Source organism: Salvelinus namaycush, chromosome 2 (genome assembly GCF_016432855.1).
Source record: "Salvelinus namaycush isolate Seneca chromosome 2, SaNama_1.0, whole genome shotgun sequence".
Classification (NCBI taxonomy): Eukaryota; Metazoa; Chordata; class Actinopteri; order Salmoniformes; family Salmonidae; genus Salvelinus; species Salvelinus namaycush.
In genome coordinates this window covers 48,998,633-49,016,520 of record NC_052308.1, presented here as the reverse complement: position 1 = coordinate 49,016,520, position 17,888 = coordinate 48,998,633, and the positions used below count along the sequence as shown (strand labels likewise).

Here is a 17,888-nt window from a genome sequence, read left to right as displayed (position 1 = left end):
ACTGGAATTGTGATACAGTGAATTATAAGTGAAATAATCTGTCTGTAAACAATTGTTGGGAAATTACTCTTGTCATGCACAAAGTAGATATCCTAACCAACTATCCTAGCCAAAACTATAGTTTGTTAACAAGAAGTTTGTGGTAGGTTGAAAAACGAGTTTTAATGACTCCAACCTAAGTGTATGTAAACTTTCGTCTTCAACTGTATGCCTAAAATTCTAAATCAAATAGCTAAATGATCCATGGCATGACCATCTTAAATCTTATATGTAAGCTTACTGCCCTCCTCAACTTTTTAAGTCACCAACCGCCACTGGCTGAATTATAAACGTTTGATTTTTACTCTTCCCAACTTTATTTTCTATTCACACGTTATAAAATAACCTGGCGCCAGCTGAAAAGTTACTTCTCTGTGAACGTTTCACTGAGTTTCCACCCTTTAATTTCCCATAAAAGCATGATGAGCTCCTCAGTTTTTCTCTCAATCTATTTTCCAACACTATTTTAATAAATAAATCCATCTGGACAAAGGTTGGAGCCGAGCCTGGACTTCACCATATGCCTCAATTTCCAAGTCTGCTGCCCTCCTTACCTCAGGCCATGCTGCGGTGCAGTTTAATCACTGTGTGAAAGATGCCCACTATGGCTACCACTAGAGCTACTGTACTGCTCTCTCACCCGTAAGAAATATGGGTCTCACCACCCTGGGTTGTGTTCATGAGCAGGCAACATTTTAAAACATTTTGCAACGCGAATCAAAAATAGGCATTTCAGGTTAGTCCCTCCCCGTTTCAGGATGTTTTCTTCCGTTTGATGCCAGATTAACACAGAAGTGTAGATAGGTAGTAGAGGATGTATGGAGGTAGTGTGGAATTGTGAAAGTTGGCTCAGGGGATGTTTAGATGCAATTAGGTTAGCAGCAGAGATGTAATTTTTTGTCTCACGATATGGAACAAGATAATTAGTATTAGTTTCACCAGCAGCTCTGCAAAGCCAAGTTGACTACAATCCAAAGCAAGTTAAAACAATGTCAAGAACAATCCAAAACGCACAGGAACAAGTTTTTGGACCAGAACGACAAAGCCTTCAAAGCCGCTTATTCCTCGTTGAAGTGTGTGTGTTCGTGTGTGTGAGTGTTTTTGTCCATGTGGCAGGCAGGCTGTACCAGGGTGCTTCAAACTCCCCATTTGAAGCCTCTCTTCTCTATCTCTTTCTCTTGTCTCCCTCGACGCTAAAGAGGCTTCATTAGGCCAACTCCAAAGCACCTGACTGCATTCAGCGACACACTGTGGGATGCCACAGCGATGCTAATGATGCTAACCTACTTTCTAACGAGTTCTTTCAGAATAACAATGATTGCTCTCAATTCACGACCCACGGTGAGCGGCATGATAAGTGACATTCGGCGGCCACTCTCATTTTGGAATACATTTTGGATCTCGGCGGTATCCTGTTCGCATGAGCTTCTCTCTCTCCCTGTTTTTCTCTATTTCTCTCTCTTTCTCTCTCCTCCCTCTCTCTAATTCTCTAAATCTCTCTCCCCCTCTTCGCTCCACTTTTGTTCCACTTGCAGTCAAGATGGTTCATTATGGAGAGAGACTGAATAGAGAGACAGACAAACTTTTCCACTGATTACCTTGAAGGCGCTCTTCTTCTTCTCTCGTTGTCGTCGTACCCGGTGGCTCGTACTGTGATTCTGTAGAAGGAGCTCCGTGCAGCACTTTCAATCAGACATGTTAGGACAATGTTGTCTTATGTTATTCACTGTGTGACAAGCAGCATAACAAATTGAAAGTGGGCAGGTGATGCATTGTGGGTCTCAGCTGTCACTGGAGATATGAAACATCACCAACTTCATAAACGGTGTAGGTAATACATAGCTTACGTATTAAACGACATGGAGAGGTAGTGTCTTGAACTATGAGGGGTCATTTGACAGACCACATAACAGTTCCTCTTCGGAACGTGTCTCCGTTGGCGCCCGCTCTCGGGGGTAGCAGTATGATATCAACACTGCTTCAAGCTCGTCCCAAAGGCTCGTCCCTAAGATGGTGCCATACTGGATGGCTGCCATTTTGTAAGCTCTGACCCAACTTTGCTATTGTGTGATTATTTTGTTGTTTATTTTTACTTTATTTTCCCGAAACGTATCCGCTAGTATTTATTTTAGCTGACAATAACTTCAGATCAGCAGTTACTTACCCCAATTCTAGCTTCAACTTCGACTCATCTGCCCTGGGCTCTGTAATTCCGACCCAATTATTGGGCTACCCAAGAGGAAACACCGGCATTGCAGGGGTAAGGGGGGGGGGGGGGGGGGGGGGTCCTGGTGAGATGGAGGCGAAGGGAAAACCGGCCACCTCTTCCCTCCATTCTACTGGCCAATGTACAGTCACTCGATAATAAGATGGATGACCTCCAATCGCGGATTTGCTACCAACGGGAGTCTCACCTGCAATTTTCTTGGCTTTTCTGAAACATGGCTCTTGGACAAGATATCCCCCATGGCTATCCAACTCGATGGACTCTCCATTCACCACGCGGACAGGACAGTAGAGTCGGGGAAATCGGGGGTTGTGGGGGGGTTGCCTCTACATCAACACCAACTGGTACGCTAACTCCAGCTCAGTGGAAGTGTCGACCCACTGTTCACAAGGTCTTGGAATACCTGATGGTCAAATGTCGACCTTTCAACCTCCCGAGGGAGTTTTAAGCTGTTATCGTGACTGTTGTATACATTCCATCTCAGGACAAGAAAAATAACACGCTGGCACTTAACGAACTGTATTAACAAGCAAGAAAACCTACATCCAGAGGCTGATTGTCTGGTTGCAGGAAATGTTTATTCCGCGTCACTAAGACAGGTGATGCCCATCTTCCATCAACACGTCTCCAATGCCACCAGGGGCCGATAAAGTCCTAGACCACTGTTTTTCTATCCACAAGCAAACATACAAGGCCCTCCCTCGTCTGCCGTTCGGCAAATCAGATCATGAACCCGTACTCCTGCTTCCTGTTTACAAGCAGAAACTCAAACAGGAAGTACCTGTGACTCGTTCCGTTGAGAAATGGACACCAGAATCAGATATTATGCTACAGGACGGCTTTGCTAGCGCTGATTGGTATATACTGTATTTCGAGACTCCGCCAATAACATTAACAAGCTAACCACCTCCGACACTGGCTTCATTAGACAATGTATTACGTATTACTCACGCACACACACACACACACACACACACACACACACACACACACACACACACACACACACACACACACACACACACACACACACACACACACACACACACACACACACACACACACACACACACACACACACACTCTATCATCTGCTCACTCACACATAATATGCACATACTGTACATTCATACTGACTCTACATACACTCACACCCACTCACATACAATCTGCTGCTACTCTCTTTATCTTATATCCTGTTGCCTAGTCACCTTACCCCTATACATATCTACCTCCATCACTCCAGTATCCCTGCACATTGTAAATATGGTATTGGAACTGACCCTGTATATAGTATGCTTACTTACTTACTTATTGCGTTCTTCATATTACTTCTTGTTTCGTGTGTGTTTTCTCTAGTATGACATTGTTATTGATTATTGCATTGTTTGGTTTTAAGTTTTGAGTTAGAAAGAAAGGCATTTCACTGTACTTGTGCATGTGACATTTAACTTGAAACTTAAGGACCCAGGCAGTTGTTAATTTATAGCGCGCGCACACACACACACACACACACACACACACACACACACACACACACACACACACACACAGTATATACACTGACTATACAAAACATGCTCTTTCCGTGACATAGACTGACCAGGTGAAAGCTGTGATCCCTTATTGATGTCACTTGTTAAATCTTCATCAATCAGTGTAGAAGAAGGGGATGAGACGGGTTAAAGAAGGATTTTTAAGCCTTGAGACAATTGAGACATGAATTGTGTATGTGTGCCAATCAGAGGGTGAATGGGAAAGACAAAAGATTTAAGTGTCTTTGAACAAGGTATGGTAGTAGGTACCAGGCGCACCGGTTTGTGTCAAGAACTGCAATGCTGCTGGGTTCTTAATGCTCAACCGTGTGTATCACGAATGGTCCACCACCCAAAGGACATCCAGCCAACTTTACACATCTGTGGGAAGCATTTTGAGTCAACATCGGCCAGCATCCCTGTGGTACGCGTTTGACACCCTGTAGAGTCCATGCACCGATTAATTGAGGCTGTTCTAAGGGAAAAGGGCAGGGATGCAACTCAATATTAGAAAGGTGTTCTTAATGATTGGCATACTCAGTTTATATACTACAGGGCCACGCTCCTTCTGAGTATCGACTGTCTTAATAAGCAGTGAGGGATGAAACGAGTGATGCAACTGCAAGTCAAAAGCCGCCCTTTCTGACATCTCTCCCTCCCCCGCCCCCCCCGCCTCCTCTTTGCCACCGCCACCACCCTTCTTCCCCAACCACCTCGACACCTCCTGACGCTCATACCTCACTACTTGTCATGTCATCCACTACGCTCGGCCCACGCACGCCCACACGCACACACAAATACGGAACAAAGCGACAGGAAGAGTTGTCTTATAAATCTATTGACTTTGCTGCTCTTTCATGCTGCTGAGATATGAAATGAATTCAAATCTGTAGATCTGTCCTTTATGGATGACACTTTTGAGTACAGCGTATTTGGACACCGGTCATCAATCTTCCAAGTTTCCATCAATACCAGCTACATGCTACAGCTCTTCTTGCTTCTCTCCTCCCACCTGTTTGTCAGGTGTTGTGGCAGAACACAGATCATTAGCTCTTCTCTGCTGCCAGAGAGCATGATGGAACATTGGGACAGCGTATGTACATTTCCCAGCAAAGCGGCTCACTTAATATTTAGTTTCGTAGTGCAGCAACAAACTTTGTGATTTGATATAACACAAAAATACATAAGTTGCTCCAGCCAGAGACAACAACAAAAAAATATAGAGGATAAAACACAATAAAGCCTGAATGCTGAAGTCAAGGACTGAATCCATTTCTAGGAGAGAGAGCACTGATTGATTACTATGATAATCAATGATGATTCTGGTTTGACACGTGAGTGGAATTCACTCCCCATTCGTAACCACACTAAGGGTGTTGGATATGTGCTGCAGGCGGCAGCTTTACTAGCCAGACCAGCCTCAGGCACTATTATTTAGGCATTCTGAATATGTTTTCAAGCCATCAAGTGACAATGATGATGTGACCTCTTACAGTATTGCCTCATTTCTCTCTTTCTCTCTTCTTCTCTCCCCCTCCTCCTCCCTCCATCGCCCATTCCGGAGCAGTTTGGCCGAACGGAAGTGATTGATAACACGCTGAACCCGGACTTTGTGCGGAAGTTTGTCCTGGATTTCTTCTTCGAGGAGAAGCAGAATCTTCGCTTTGATGCGTAAGTGGAGACCTCGTTTCACTCTTTCCCTATATTCCATTCCTCCTCTCGTTTTCCTTCCCCTCCTCTCTTTTATACTCCTGTCCATCAGACAATGACTCTAGAGGTTTCATTAGCAATGTTCACTCCTCCACTCTTCATAATCTCTTGATTTACTAAAGGCCCAATTTAATCAAACCAGGGTCGTGTTCAGTTGGGCACACCGTAGAAAAACTTTTTGCAACAGACAATGAAAATCGGTGTTCTTATTAGACAAGCACAGGTAGTACATCCCTGTTTCACTCGATAAGAAGATATGTAGACCAGTATGATCCTCTCACCTCTATGTACCACTGTACTTATGACATTTACAGCATTAACATCATTTTATTGGTTAAGAACGTTGAATCAAAAGCGCATTCTTGCAGCATTTTGCAGGACATTTACTTTTTGACTTATCTGGAAAAGTCTGATCTATAAAGTTAGGTCCCTATAAAGTTAGTCAACAAACTACTTTCAATCCCAACACCAACATTATAGCTCCCATTTGCCTCGAATCCACTCCCAGCTCTCTCTCCACTGTGAAGGCAGCTCACATTAGAAGCCAGGGTTGGAGGGAGTTGCGGGCTGTTGTGGGATGTTACTGTCCAAACTTCACTTCTCCCCCAGAGAAGGGGGGATCGATAGCCTCAGCAGGAGGCCGGAGGAGGAGAAGAGCAGAGGCCCCAGCGTGGGGCAGGTTGAGGTAGCCGGGGCCGAACCACCCCCAGATCTGTCACATTGATTAGACTACACACACACACACACACACACACACACACACACACACACACACACGATCAATACCGCCGTCAAAACACCAACCGATCACCACTGCCAGATCCACCACGCAGACAGAAAGCATTAGTCAAACAAGAAGAAGCAAATAATGTAACAGAAGGTTGATACCAGTGTAGTCGGAAGGCATACAACAGCGGTTGCTGTATTTCGTTCAAATCTTGTCAAGCAGGAGGAAGAAAGTCAAACATTATTTTAAGAAAAAATGATCTTTGTTATAAGATGAGGAGCCGACAAAAGATGTGCTTTTAAAGAGAGTTGGATATAAAAAAAACTGTACTCTTCAGAATCAGAATTGCACAAAGTCACATGGATCATAATAACATCAGGTCTTCCTCTACTGATTGAAAACCTCACACTATTGTCCACTGTGCAGGAATAGATTGAAGAGGGCTTCATCAGTCTTTTCCTAAATTGAGTGATGGGGGTTAGATGTGCGGGAGGTGAGTGTGGGGGTTGTGTTGGAAATATTCTCCTCTCCATGGCAAGAGGAAGGAGTGGGACGAGCCCTATCAGAGAGGAGTGAGAACAAACACTTTACACCAGCCTTGAAGCTGCTCCCATTGATTGACACACACACACACACACACACACACACACACACACACACACACACACACACACACACACACACACACACACACTAGGCTATATACACCATCTACAGTTATTATTACACACAACAAATATACAGTGAACTTTATATTATGTACATCATTTCAGGATTTTCTGTCCGTTTGGCGTCTCCACATGACTTGTTAGTCATAATCTCTAGCAAATGACTCCCTAGGGGTTGTGTAAATCCATGTGTGCAGTGTCCCTAATAGGACAGATCTTTGGTCTGGGATTGGAAGAATTTGGTTCATTACCTAATTGGGTGTGAACAGTGATCAAGTGAGTCTGGTAAAAAATGCATGACACACACATGGAAAGCCAGGTGCACACACAGAAAAAAACCACACACACACACACACACACACACACACACACTGTCAAGCACATCGACACATGCTGCCAACACACATAAACACATATGCCACTGTCACACATACCACAGTCAAAATTCAATATACTGTAATTGGAAAATAACGGAATTTCAAAGTCCTTGTATTATTTTTAGGACAGGATAGGAGCAGAAGAAGGGAGACAACGTAGAGGGAGCGGAAATGCGTAGGGTTTGTGCAGGGATTGAATCAGGATCCCCGTCAAAAGTACAGTTTATGGTTCCATTGGCGAGAGTGTTACCCACTCAACCAGACATCCCCGTTCAGACTTACCGGCACAGGCAAGTCTTACCGGCACAGGCACATGCACACGTTGAGTTCTCAGGTTTGGCAAACCCCTTCCCCTGGGAAAGCAGCTATGCTTTGAGAGGAGTCCTAGTCTCCTGTGGAAAATAAATCAATAGAGGTGAATTATTCAGTAATACAATTACACACAGACACTCACACACACACACACACACACACACACACACACACACACACACACACACACACACACACACACACACACACACACACACACACACACACACACACACAGCACAGCACAGCACAGCACAGCACAGCACAAGACTGACTGACACTCTTGGCTGTCACACATTTTCTTTGCTGACAGGCTGATCCGCATCTCGGATCATCTCTGATGTTGTCCTTCACACGATAAAGATCCTCACATTTTTAAGGCACTGCATTTCAGTGCAAGAGGCGTCACTACAGTCCCTGGTTCGAATCCAGACTGTATCACATCCGGCCGTGATTGGGAGTCCCATAGGGCGGCGCACAATTGGCCCAGAGTTGTCTGGGTTTGGCCGGGGTAGGCCATCATTGTAAATAAGAATTTGTTCTTAACCGACTTGCCTAGTTAAATAAAGGTTAAATAAATAAAAAATATATTATATATTTTTTTTTACTTCAGACTTAAAACATCTTCAAATGTCACACTTAAAAGTGCAATCTCACTTTTGGCAGCTGAAAACCCCCTAAAGTGGCAACCTGAAGATTCCCTAACAACAGGAGTAAATTCCCTAACAACAGGAGTGACGCTTTACATTAATGAATGTGCCCTAATTAGTGTACTAATGTGGTTTGCTAATATGTGATGGATTGATGGCTCATTAACGGCTAGCGCGTGTGCTACATAAATCAAATCAAAAATTATTGGTCGCGTACAGCAGATGTTATAGCGGGTGCAGCGAAATGCTTGTGTTACTAGTAACAGTGCAGTAAAATGTCAAACAAGGACACAAATAATCAAAAATTTGAAACAAGAAATCAAGAATAAGTGCTACATACAGATGTAGGAGCTTAATTTGAGCCAGTTGGCTTCAGCAGGAAAATAATCCTGCAGCAATTGGAAATGTGAATTATTATGTGGATTATAATTAATGGACATTTTTTGTAGAGCTTTTCCTAGGTATCCGTTTGAGTTTTTACTCTGTTTGTTCAGAACATAACAAGGGGTTGATACATTTTTCGTCAGGGCAAATCAAATGTGACATTTTAAAGTGAAAATTACAAACATTATAAGCCTTTTTAAACCTTGAATACACTACAAGTTTGCTGTTCAGGGTAGTTATCAGCAACAAAAGAGTGATCAGATGAAGATCCTACATCTGTAAGTTCCTGTCGCAAACTACGAAAGTGTGTCACCATATTTACTGCCCCGTGAACTGGAAATGGGGTCAACACAGTAGTTAAAAGGATTAGCCCCTTTTTTTCAATTTTTGCCTAAAATGACATACCCAAATCTAACTGCCTGTAGCTCAGGCCCTTAAGCAACGATATGCATATTCTTGGTACCATTTGAAAGGAAACACTTTGAAGTTTATGGAAATGTGAAAGAAATGTAGTAGAATAAAACACAATAGATCTGGTAAAAGATAATACAAAGAAAAAACCAACCGTTCTTTTGTATTTTTTTGTACCATCATCTTTTAAATGCAAGAGAAAGGCCATAATGTACTATTCCAGCCCAGGTGTAATTTAGATTTTGGCCACTAGATGGCATCAGTGTATGTGCAAAGTTTTAGACTGATCCAATGAACCATTGCATTTCTGTTCAAAATGTTGTATCAAGACTGCCCAAATGTGCCTAATTTGTTTATTAATAACTTTTCATGTTCAAAATTGTGCAGTCTCAAACAATAGCATGGTATTCTTTCCCTGTAATAGCTACTGTAAATTGGACAGTGCAGTTATCAGCCAATATCAGATATGTCTATGTCCTGGGAAATGTTCTTGTTACTTACAACCTCATGCTAATTGCATTAGTCTACGTTAGCTCAACCGTCCCATGGAAGGGACACCGATTCCGAAGATTTTGAACCTGTTCCATCTCGTTTCCGAGTGTATAGTACAGCTCTGAATTTATTCATCAATGTGTGGATTGATTCCCCTATCGAATGAGACTCATATTTCAACTTCAATGACCAGATCAAATGGGCTCATTCTAATATATACAACTCCCTTGGGGTAATCCATGTAGTCCCGTATCTCTATCCATATCTCGAAGCCCTTACAGTACCTCCACAGCACTATCTATCTTCGCTATCTATTGTGATCCAGATGCTAAAAATAATCTCTAGAGGGAAGGGGGTGGTTAAATTATTCATCCACCTCCGCCAGGGGATCTCTCCCTGTTATTGGAGCCACCTCTTGTGACCCCGTATCAGGGAGACCACAGCTGCAGTGCTCCCCTGGGGCCTTGAAGATCCATATCTGGACTATCCTGGAAATGCAATAGGCACCCAGTTTATTTCCACATACCCCCTCGGTCCTCACTTAGGTATGTTGCGCACAGATAGCGGTTAATTCCACCATACAATAAGTTGATATCGATCAATATGTTGATACACAGGGTTGAGAGTAGCCGTCAATAGCCGGTATGGCCAGTGTTTCATGAACATGCTAATGATTGAGGAGTGCCAAAAGGTTACAAGATGTGTCACAATAATTACCTTTCTCCGTCACCGAACACGATGAGTCATTATTCTCGGTGGTGCCATTTACGCACGTCAATGCCCTTTGTCTACCACCACATCGTGAACATCATAATAAATTGCCTTAAAACATTTTCACTGGTGGTTGTTATCGAATCTAATATCTATACATACTTGCTTTTATTTCTACCTTTCAATCTGATTTGATTTGCAAAGGTAGACAGTGCTGAGAGAAGACAATATCCTTTTCTCTTGTATTTCTAAAGGAATCATTATATAGAATAAGAAGAAGAGTGGGAGATAGAGAGTCAGTTGCGTCACAGAAAGGCTTCCCACTCTGTTATATCTAGTGTATCACTGTATATCAAGGCTATGAGAGGCACAGGAAAAATATAAAAGATATATAATACTGTCTATGATGCTCAGCCGTATCCTGTAGATGTTTCAAGATAGGCACGGGGCCCACTGATGTGCGTAACTCCTGTCTTTATTTGCCATACCTTTCCTGAGTTATGAGGATCCTATCCTCAGGTCAATTACCTTGCGTTCCAAGAAGTAGCTGTGTCCTTTTGAAAAGAGAACTCAGCCACTCATCGAGCGGTGAGAACAGAGAAGCGAAGGTACGTCATTCGGCTCTCCCAAGTCAAATGACTTGTCAAAAGTGTAGGGGAGTTCACATAATTTTCTTCCATTTACAGTAGATAATACTGGAAATTACCATGACTGTCTGACGCACAAGTAGAGAAGGATAGAAAACAAAATGGAAGATGAAAGAACTTAGGCTCAGCTGGAATTTTGAAGTTCAGGTCAGAAAGATAGTGTTTTGATTTTTAACATCTTGCTGAGAGAGAGTTGGAAGTAACACTATCCTTGGAAGGTTGCCCTCTAGGCATAAAACAGATGCTTTCAATACAATAGTACAGGGGTATCTATCAGATCGATCTCAAGCTACCAGTAGCTCACAGCCCACCTATGAGTAGCTTGCCAAACATTTCAGAGAAGTACATGCATTTTTCACGCTCCACCGTAAACTGTCATAAACAAATCTTCCACCTCTAAAAACAAATCAGACACTGCATGCTACTGGCTAATATCCAACCAAAGCCCAATTTACATTATCCAACCCTTGGTTAGCCACTATTGGTTTAAAAATCCAAACATAACGGGGCGCTAGTGAGCAAATGTAGAAGGTCACGTTTTTCCGAGCTCCTGCTGAAATTGCATTTTTTTAATACTTTCTTTGCGCTTTGACCCATAAATAACTAGGAAACACAGCCTTTGAATGAGATGCTTTACTTTGTTCAACTTTTATTTTTGATTTAACGTTCAGCGCAGTCACTGACAAAAGAGAAAATACTAGGCCCAAGACGAGGAGCTCTTCAACAAGTGGGATCATCGTCTCCTCCCCTCGGGTCGGCGAAAAAATTAACACAGAGGATTTCAAGGCCGGGATTCTTGCTGCCCTCAGAGCGGAAATTTAATCTAAACTCAAGTCGGAACTCAAGGAGGCACTCAGTGAGGACTTTAATTGAATTAATAAATCGGAGTTACAAGCAGTCAAAAATTAGCTCGCAAAGCATGCAGCAATAGTTCGTATTGAACTGGATACAGTTAAGAAAAATGTCTCCGACATGGATCAAGGCTTGTCAATATGCTCAGACGACACGACTACGCTACAAACCACGGTTAAGAAGCTCACAACTGATGTGGCTAGCCTTAAGGAACATTGCATACATTTACAAGGTTATATGCGAAGATCCAATATCAAGATAATGTTGGTAGCTGAGGACCCGGGCTCAAGTTCTACTTCATCAGTCTCAAAGTTATTGAAGGAGGCCCTCACATTGGATAAAGATGTCCTTGTAGACCGCTCACATCGGGGTTTTCAAGCAAAAAAGCCTGCCGGAAAACCTTGCGTCATTGTGGCTAAACTATACTACTATCAGGATTATATTGATGTCCTTCGGCGTGCAAGAGAATTTGGCCCACTTCGATGCAATGGAGCACCCATCTCTATCTTCCCAAGGGGCATAGCTGAATGTTCACCTATTTGGATATTAGGGTAATGGACGAATGTGTCTACCACTGCAGACTCAGTCTCTCATTTGTAGATACTGTATAGCATTGCCAGTGGTATCAGTTGATATTGTTATTATTAGGTAACGTTAGTGCCGTAGTTCTGGTGAGTCAGTTTTCTCTTTGTTTTAACATTTAATTTTATTACCATGAAGCTGCTCATTTCTATTTATCGACGGTACCCGTATCCAAGGTAGATAAGTTCTAAAAGACGTTGCTGCTAATTTAGTGGTATTGCTGTAATATGTGATTTATGAAATGTTTGATACTTTCTTTTAAAACAGCCTAGTTTTGAGTTGTAAATAAATATTTCTTATTTATTTATTATGTGCAACTTGTTTTAAATCCTTCACTATTTCAGCATGGCTCTCTACTCGATAGGTTTAGTGTTCCCCACTGCGAGCACATTATGTGTGGATATCTTTGCGTGGGGATTAGCGGTTACCTTGTTTAACAGGTGACCAGGGTAGGTTTTCTTTTTTATACCAGACTTCAGAGTATTGTTTGTTTATATTTTTTCTTCTTCTTCTTCTTCAACTTTTGGGTTTTTTATTTGCTATTTTTGGAATGGATCAGTTGTTATTGTAATCTGGCATCTATCCTTTCCCCCCCTGACTTTACATGGCTAGGCCTAATATCATGAGAGGGACAGCTGGTTGCTCGGTCACTTTTGATAGCTGGATTGTTCCATCTTTAAATCACCCAATGAAACGTAAAAGGGTTATTTCTCATGTAAATCATTTTAAAGTACAGTTCCAGTCAAAAGTTTGGACACACCTACTCATTCTGTCATGGTTCCACCTGTCACCAGAGGGTGCCAGAAACCGTCCTAGAGACATTAACTTCTTATGGTTGGGGGCAGTATTAAGTAGCTTGGATGAATAAGGTGCCCAGAGTAAACTGCCTGCTACTCAGGCCCAGTTGCTAATATATGCATATTATTAGTAGATTTGGATAGAAAACACTCTAAAATTTCCAACCAGGAAGTGGGAAATCTGAGGTTTGTAGGTTTTCAACTCATCGCCTATCGAATATACAGTGGGATATTGGTCATTTTGCACTTCCTAAGGCTTCCACTAGATGTCAACAGTCTTTAGAACCTTGTTTGATGCTTCTACTGTGAAGTAGGGGGGAATGAGGGCTCTTTGAGTCATGGGTCTGGCAGAGTGCCATGAGCTGACCAGGCGCGTTCACGTGAGAGAGTTAGCTTGCGTTCCATTGCATTTCTGAAGACAAAGGAATTCTCCGGTTGGAACATTAGTGAAGATTTATGTTAAATCCTAAAGATTAATTCTATACTTCGTTTGACATGTTTCTACGAACTGTAATATAACTTTTCGTCTGAACTTTCGCATGGACTTGCCCGCGCGTCGTGAGTTTGGATTGTGTACTGAACGTGCGAACAAAAAGGAGGTATTTGGACATAAATGATGGACTTTATGGAACAAATCAAACATTTATTGTGGAACTGGGACTCCTGGGAGTGCATTCTGATGAAGATCATCAAAGGTAAGTGAATATTTATAATGCTATTATGACATCTGTTGACTCCACAACATGGCGGATATCTTCATGGCTTGTTTGGGCTCTGAGCGCTGTACTCAGATTATAGCATGGTGTGCTTTTTCCGTAAAGTTTTTTTGAAATCTGACACAGCGGCTGCATTAAAAGATGTGGGTTGTCTGTTGTCCTTTTCAGAAGCTTGAATTGTTTACTGTGTGTGGTTGTTTCCTGAGGAAGTTTTCGAGACTTAGTGTTTGTTGTTTTTTTTTTTCCCAACTGTACTGTGATCCTGTGGCTACCGTTTCTCAATAAAGTATTATGTTTATCTTTAACCACTGATTCCTCGTCTGATCTCTTCTCTGCACCTGGGTCCAACCTTACCACGTCACACATTCAAGGGTTTTTCTTTATTTTTACTATTTTCTACATTGTAGAATAACAGTGAAGACATCAAAACTATGAAATAACACATGGAATCATGTAGTTAAACAAATCAAAATATATTTTAAATTCTTCATAGTAGCCTCCCTTTGCCTTGATGACAGCTTTGCACAGTCTTGGCATTCTCTCAACTAGCTTCACCTGGAATGCTTTTCCAAAAGTGAAGGAGTTCCCACATATGCTGAGCACTTGTTGGCTGCTTTTCCTTCACTCTGCGGTTCAACTCATCCCAAACCATCTCAATTGGATTGAGGTCAGGTGATTGTTGAGGCCAGGTCATCTGATGCATGCAGCACTCCATCATTCTTCTTGGTCAAATTGCCCTTACACAGCCTGGAGGTGTGTTGGGTCATTGTCCTGTTGAAAAACAAATGACAGTCCAACTAAGTGCAAACCAGATGGGATGGCATAACGCTGCAGAATGCTGTGATAGCCATGCTGGTTAAGTGTGCCTTGAATTCTAAATAAATCACTGACGTTGTCACCAGCAAAGCATCCCCACACAATCACACCTCCTCCTCCATGCTTCATGGTTGGAACCACACATGCGGAGATCATCTGTTCACCTACTCTGAGTCTCACAAAGACACGGCGGTTGGAGCCAAAAATCTCAAATTTGGACTCATCAGACCAAAGGACAGATTTCCACCGGTCTAATGTCATTGCTCGTGTTTCTTGGCCCAAGCAAGTCTCTTCTTCTTATTGGTGTCCTTTAATAGTGGTTTCTTTGCAGCAATTCGACCAAGAAGGCCTGATTCACACAGTCTGTTACTTGAACTCTGTGAAGCCTTTATTTGGGCTGCAGCAGAGGTAACTCTGGGTCTTCCTTTCCTGTGGCGTTCCTCCTGAGAGGCAGTTTCATCATAGCGCTTGATGGTTTTTGCGACTGCACTTGAAGAAACATTGACTGACCTTCATGTCTTAAAGTAGTGATGGACTGTCATTTCTCTTTACTTATTTGAGCTGTTCTTGCCATAATATTGGCTTGGTCTTTTACCAAATTGGGCTATCTTCTGTATACCACCCCTAGCATGTCACAATACAACTAAAAATAAAGAGAAACTCTTGAATGAGTAGGTGTGTCCAAACTTTTGACTGGTACTGTAGATATCGCCTTTCTTCAGGAGACACATCTCCGCACTTTCGACCACTCTCGTTTAAAAGGAAGGTGGATCGGTCAATCATATCATTCCAATTTTTATTCTGAAACTAGAGGAGCAGCCATTTTAATTAGTCAAAACATACCGGTCGCAATGTCAAGTTTAGAGGCAGACTCAGCAGGCCATTTCATTATTGTAGTAGGAAGACTGTATAATACACCTGTTATCTTGGCTAACATTTATGTACCAAATTGGGATAACAGTTCATTCTTCACAGCTGTATTTTCTCGATGACCAAATATGGACACACACCACATAATACTAGGTGGTGATATGAATTGTGTACGGTCGCCCAATCTGGATTGTAGCTCTCCTAAGGTATCATCTTCATCAAAGACAGTATCCACAATTCAGCTATTTCTTAAGACATAATGGCATATCTGATGCATGGCGTTTCTGGAATCACACAGCTAGGGAGTATTCTTTTTTCTCACCAGTTCACAAGACCTTCTCACGTATCGACTACTTAAGATTTCTGCCACTTGGTGTGATTACCAAGCTATAGTCATTTCGGATCATTCTCCTCTTACTATAAAACTACTTATACCAAATACAAAGCCTAATTATCGCCCTTGGCGGCTTAACTCACTACTGCTATCAAAAGAAACCCTTGTTGCTTTTATATAATCTCAAATTGAGCTATTTCTCTAGCTTAATCAAACCCCTATAATGTCAACTCGACAAGCTGAAAATGTAATTAGTAAATCTCTTTACAAAAATGATGAACATGGAGAGAAATCAGGGAAAATGCTAGCACACCTGCTGCGTTAGAGCACCGTAAATCAAACCGTACCTGAGATAACTGACGAGCTGGGAAACAAATGTATTGATAATTTAGAGGTCAAGTCATGATTTCATCATTTTTACACTCTGGAATCTGCTGGTAATGTTACCTTACTATAAACACCTTCTTTGAGAACTTAGATATTCCTACAGTTGAAACTGAGATAGCTGCTGAATTAGAAGAACAGTTCTCTGTAGAAGAGATTGTATTAGCAATTAAATCTATGCAGTGTGGTAAATCCCCTGGACTTTCCCAGCGAATTCTTAAAATAATTCTCAGATCAACTCTCTCCTCTCTTGCTTTCTGTATGATGAATCATTCTCCTCAAACGCTTTACCCTCAACAATGAGACAAGCATGTATTTAACTTGTTCTGAAAAAGTCAAAAATAACTCTCGATAGTGGTTCATATAGGCCAATTTCTTTACTGAATTGCCATGTAAAGTTACTTTCTGAGATGATTTCCTACCATTTTGAGTCAGTCCTTCCCTCCATTATCTTTACAGATCAAACTGGTTTCATTAAAAATTGTCATTCTTTTTTCAACATCAGACGTCTTTATAACATACTTTATAATCCCTCTTCATCTGACACTCCAGAGATATTGTTATCACTTGATGCTGAGAAGACATTTGATCGGGTGGAGTGGGATTATCGATTTTATACTTTCAAACAATTTGGATTCGGTTACAATTTTATGTCCTTGAGCAAAGTCCTTTATTCCTCCCATATGGCTCCCCTAAACGCACAACTAAATAACCTTTCATCCCATTTCCAACTTCAACGTGGGACAAGAAAGGGTTGTCCTCTATCCCCTCAGCTGTTTGCCATCGCAATTGAGCCTTTAGCCATAGCAATACGTAATAACACCACTATCAAAGGTATTTGAAGAGGGGGCTTAGAGCATACAATTTCACTCTACGCAGATGACATGCTATTATATATGTCTGACCCTTTACAGACATCCAGGTTCTAGTAAAAACATTTGGTCAAATATCCAGGTATAAGGTTAATCTACAAAAAAGTGAATTGACGCCTATTAATCCTTCTGCCATGCAAATTTATTTTAGTCATGTGCCTTTCAGAGTGACTACACAGAAATTGAAATATTTGGGAATTTGGGTCACATACAATTTCAAAGTTCTCGATAAAGCCAAATTCCCTCGCTTGAAACGCCGCCTGAAACAGGATCTTGAACGCTGGGATTGGGAATCACATAGGGCAGCGCACAATTGGCCAAGCATCATTGCTCAAAACTTGCATAAACTGAACCTGTTTCACAAAAAAACCCTATTGTGAAACATTCTCAAAAAATCTGGAAACATTTCAGGTGATCGTTTGGTCTCAGTGAATTTCCCCTCTAGATTCTATTTTTACAGTGAACCCTATTATCAAAGGGGGCATAAACTTGATCTATACATTATTAAACTCACACAATCTGGATTACCTGAACTCTCTTACCAATGGGAAGAGGATTTAGCTGAGTATGCTTCAGAAAATACATTCTTAATCTATATGTCTAAGACATGCTGTAATTCAATTTAAAATAGTTTTTATTTTATTGTTATTTTTTCAATATTTTTTATATCACGGCTGCCCTCGCTCCCTGTCCCTGGCGCTTGAAGGCGCCAGGCTCCCCAGCATTACGCACACCTGCCTTCCCCCTGTCACGTGCATCAGCAATTATTGGACTC

The 17,888-nt window shown here is 41.8% G+C and overlaps 1 protein-coding gene across 1 annotated transcript in view; it reads left to right on the top strand.

The window, feature by feature from the left end:
- Nucleotides 1-17,888, top strand: part of LOC120026419 (copine-9-like) — a gene marked incomplete at its 3' end in the record, with an annotated part of 199,560 nt that overhangs the window by 57,637 nt on the left and 124,035 nt on the right. The window contains exon 4 of the mRNA XM_038971280.1: nucleotides 5,369-5,472. Coding sequence (XP_038827208.1) covers nucleotides 5,369-5,472 — 104 coding nt within the window. The remainder of the gene's footprint in view (nucleotides 1-5,368; nucleotides 5,473-17,888) is intronic.